The 4,436-nt window shown below is 50.9% G+C and overlaps 1 protein-coding gene across 3 annotated transcripts in view; it reads right to left on the minus strand.

Annotated features, from left to right (window-relative positions):
- Positions 1-1,600: 1,600 nt before the first annotated feature.
- The window catches only part of RALGDS (ral guanine nucleotide dissociation stimulator), a 71,121-nt gene continuing 68,285 nt past the window's right edge, over positions 1,601-4,436 (minus strand). For all 3 annotated transcript variants that reach the window (XM_066610693.1, XM_066610691.1, XM_066610690.1), the window contains exon 18: positions 1,601-4,233. In XM_066610693.1, coding sequence (XP_066466790.1) covers positions 4,058-4,233 — 176 coding nt within the window. In that variant the 3' untranslated portion in view covers positions 1,601-4,057. The remainder of the gene's footprint in view (positions 4,234-4,436) is intronic.

Genomic DNA, 4,436 nt, shown 5'->3' on the forward strand with positions numbered 1-4,436 from the left:
AGGCCTCTCTTGTTAGTTCTTCCCCACTGCCCAAGCGCAGTGATTTATTGTGGACAGAATTAACCCCCCCCCCAGGCTCATCCAAAGCCTCCCAGTGCCTGATGTGGGGTGTCAAACGCTCCCTCCTCTTGCATGTTCACTTCTTTGCTTTGATTGACATGCCCGCACTCAACCGCCCACTCGTGAAGATCACGGCGTAAGGGGAAGGGGGACAGTGGTGGGGACCATAGGAAGAGAAAGCAACCTTTATGCAGGGTGTAGAAGAGCGGTCTTCAGTTTTAAGAGTTGGGATCCGCTTTCCATCTCGCCCTGCAACATGGGACCATCCTTCAAGGGCTCAGAGGACAAGAGGGGTGGGCAGTGAACTGCCACAGTGTTCCTTGCATAGCCAGCAGTGGTCCATTGCCACACACTGCCATTGTTATGTGCCTTCGTTCCTTGCAGGCTGAGTGGAAGGCAGAGCAAGTGGGAGACTGGAAGGCCTGGTCCGAAGCCAGTGTCTCTGGGTTTTTTCTCCTCACCAGCCCTGTCTACTGTGTAAACCGAGCAGACCCAAGTCTCAAACGAAAGCAGCAACAGCAGCACTGTTGGTGACCCAGCTTAGATGAGATCACAGCCTACCCCTGGATAGGGTCATCTCTATAGGTAGTGTCTGTGGAACTGACTCTTTGACGTCCCCTCCCCATGATGCCCCTAAAGTAGCCATGCTTGGAAAAGCAGAAAAGGTAGAGGATACTGGATTTTTCCCCATACACCAGTGGTTCCCAAACTTACCTGGGTGTCTGTGCCCCTGCAGTGTCGTCTTCCCAGCTCAGCCATGTGCCACCATTTAGGCTCTCACTGAACCTCATGAAGGGTGTAGATGGAGTGAGCACCAGCTTCTCCGTCTACATTGAAGTGTGGAGTGACAACATGGATCAGGAAGTCATGAAGGGGACGGTGACCGATGTTGAGATCAACTACCTATTTCTGGTTCCCACCCAGCAAACACTTGATCTCCATTACCAAAATGCCAAGTGAGTGGAGGGGTGAGGTTAGCTGCTTACAGGTGTTCACGGGTTTTGAGGAGGGGGGACTAACCTGGAGTTCAGCCCCAAACCCCCAGGGACAAGTCTTGAGGGGACATGCTGAAGCAACCTTCCTTGAAGCTAAGGTGTTCCGAGTCTAACCAGTGCCTCAGTGGTTGACCGTCTGGGAACATCAATGACAGGGGTGGCCAACCGTGACTCACGAGTCGCATGCAGTTTTTGGATGTATAATGCGTGATTGATGGAACTATATGTGACTATGCTGGTGACCATTCTGAAGGTCCCCGCTGTCTTGCAAAGGTCTCTGCATAGCAGATAAGGAAAACAGAGTCACGGATAACGAGGGGTAGGTAACAATTTTGCCCTTCGTGGCTACATAAATTTGCAGATAGTGAATTTGTGTATCAAGGGAACCAACTGTAATTTTGGTATGTCACTCAGTTATAAAATGTGTGTGTCTGCACAGACCTAAATCCCATTGCGTTTAGATAACTTACTCCCAGGAATACATGAAGAACGTCACAGCCGTCAGGTAGAGATTTTAGGTTCTTGCCCAAACCACACAGAAACCATATCAAAACAGTGGCATTTTATTGAAAAAAGGTTAAATTACAGTGCTGTATACACATCACACAAGGTAGTGTGTTACTTCATGGAAATCATTACAAAACATACCTCACGTACAGTCATCGACGTGAATCCCAGGCATAGCTACACACCCATTCAGCGGGGGGGGGGGGGAGATGCGGTGGAGTTTACCTGCATGCCCTGAGGAAGATCAGGGGCGAGCTTCCAGGGTGTACGTGCTTGCTGTGAAGTGGGACAGAGGAGGAGGATGTGGAAAGGTGAGTGAGAGAGAACCTCAGTCTGAAAGGAAGGCTGGCCTGGCTAGGGCTTGGGAGATGCTACTGACCAGCTGAGCAAGTTCTTGCAGGAAAAGCCACAGACCCCACTAGAAGGTGAGATGACCTAGTCTAACGAAAGAAGGGGCAACCGCAGGCACACAAATCCCGCAAGGCACAGATGGGAAGAGAGGCTGGAAGATCAAGGGGGAGAAAGAGAAGAACCCCCCTGCCTCTGTCATTCAAGGAGACCACAGCTCCCTTCATATACAGAAGAAATCTTTCCAGACTCCAGAGCATCCTTACCCTATAAATCAGTGACCAGGGCGGGCAGCAGAATACTACCCCCCGCTCTTAGGATCCTGAGAGAGAAGGCACCACTTCTGAGAATAGGTTTGGTAAAGGCTGCCCTCCTGAGATGTCCAAGACCGGCTACGCCAGCCCTACCCTTCTCTGTGTTTTGTCCCAGTTCCTCAAAATGCTATCCAGATACCCAGACAATTCTCAGCCTCGCTGAACCTGCTCCATCGAAGTCTGGCGGTGACTGGAATCTAGCTCGGTACCTTTCAGGATAAGGCTGGGACCGGAGAGCGGGCAATGGCGTAAGACATCAAACCCAGCTTGCCACTGCCATCTGCCCACCCTGGCCTGAAAGCTCCACAGCTATTCATGTGAACACCCAAGGAAGAAGCTGGATTGGGGGAGTAGAGACCAGCCATGTGTTAAGAGTGAGGGAGGAACCCCCAGATTTACTGCTTCTGGTTAGTGTTTTAGATTTAGTGACTTAAGAACTTGGATTCCTTTGCCCTGGTCCTTTTAGTGGTAAAGAAATGAGAAGTAGCCCCCCCCCTTTGTACAACACTCTCAAACTGAGCAAGGAACACCTCCTGAAAACTGCCACCCAGCTTGAAAGAGGGGTTTCCTTGCCTTCCCATTCACACACACACACACACACACACACAGACACACACACACACACAAATCTTTTGGAAGTTTTTTTTCAACGCACAAAAAAAGTGACCGCACTAATGGACTTTTTTTTTCTCCCCCAATAGTGTTAGTAAAATGTACAAATCCAACAAGGCTATTTACAACCAATAAATACTGAAAAAAAAATTGCTCTTTTTTTTTTTTTTACAAAGCATCTGGTCATCAGTCCCACAGCCTACTTCGGAGTCCAAGGTCCCGGTCAGTTTGCGCACAGACGAAAACTGAGGGAGTGGCTTGTTTTTCCAGAGGCCAGAGAAACTGGGAGGTGGGAAGGGGAGGTGTTGATCCCTCAGAGCTACCGCCCCTTACCTCCTTCAAGCAAAAAGTCCTTATTTACAACAGATTTATACAGAAACTGGCTCCTTTTGCTTCCGCCCACATTCCCCGCAAGGAGGGGGGGGTTGTCTACAAAGCAACTTTGCCATTTGATCTTTGGTGTAGGGTCTTTTTAAAAAAAACAACAAAATGGTCCAAGGGTGAAGAGTCCAAGTGGAATGACCTGCTCTGGGTGCAGAGAAGTCACCTCCAGGGCTCTTGGTAGACAATGTGGCAATGCTGAAGAGGGTGCAGGGAGGGGGGCACCTCCCCTCCAGGCAAAGTGCGTTTCAGTGACAATGCCAGCCGACCCCAGAAGGGGGGCACTCAGTGCCAAGGCAGACAAGCTAGCCCCTTCCTCTCTCCAAATAAATGCCATGATCTACTATCTCTCCAATCGCTGCTCTGCTGTGTCGATGGAGAGAAGACCATCAATTCCCTTAGCAGCCCCAGTCTGGTTGGCGTAGACAGAAGGCACCAAAGGCAGAGAGGCGGATCTGGGCTCTAGGCAGGGCACGTCCCTGGTGCTCGCACCTTGGAAGCTTGGTTTAAAAGTGTAAAATCCTCCATGTTGGGAAAAAAAAGGAGACACTGACTGATTCAAGGCAAATTATAGTGCCTGTTGCCCACGGGGGGAGCAGACGTGGGACTGAGTAGCAGGTGTTGCTGAGATATCACCCTCTGGTTGATGATTTCACAGCTGGAAGTTTTGTATTCCCAACTGCTTGCCCCCCTCGGGGGGGGGGCTGGAGAAAGGCAAAGGCTCCCCCCAGCTGCCACTTGGCAGGAGACAAATTGACGTTAAGACAGCCGAGCAACAGTCCTGCGTCCCCCAGGCCTCACAGGCAAAGGAAGAAGAGGCCCGGAGGTGCAATCCAGGGGTCAGAAGATGCCTTTGGCGATCTTGAGGCCCTTCTGCTTCATCCTGGGCAGGGTGGAACTGGAGCCGTGCTTGATCTTGACCGCCTTGGAAAAGCCCCGCTTTTTGAGGACAAAGTCATAGTTGGCACCTGAGTTCATGGCGTAGAAGACGTTGGCGTTGTCCGGGATTTTCAGCTCTGGGAGGAAAAGGAAGAGTGGAAAGTAAGGGGGAAGGTCAGTGCGCGAGGGCAGGCCGTGCTTTTAAAGAGAGGCCACACAACAAAGTAGCACCAAGAAAACTAAGCATGCCGCCTAAGAACATCAGAAGAGCCCCGCTGGATCAGGCCAAAGGCCCATCTAATCCAGCTTCCTGTATCTCACAGTGGCCCGCCAGGTCTAG

Source organism: Tiliqua scincoides, chromosome 16 (assembly GCF_035046505.1).
Source record: "Tiliqua scincoides isolate rTilSci1 chromosome 16, rTilSci1.hap2, whole genome shotgun sequence".
Taxonomy (NCBI): Eukaryota; Metazoa; Chordata; class Lepidosauria; order Squamata; family Scincidae; genus Tiliqua; species Tiliqua scincoides.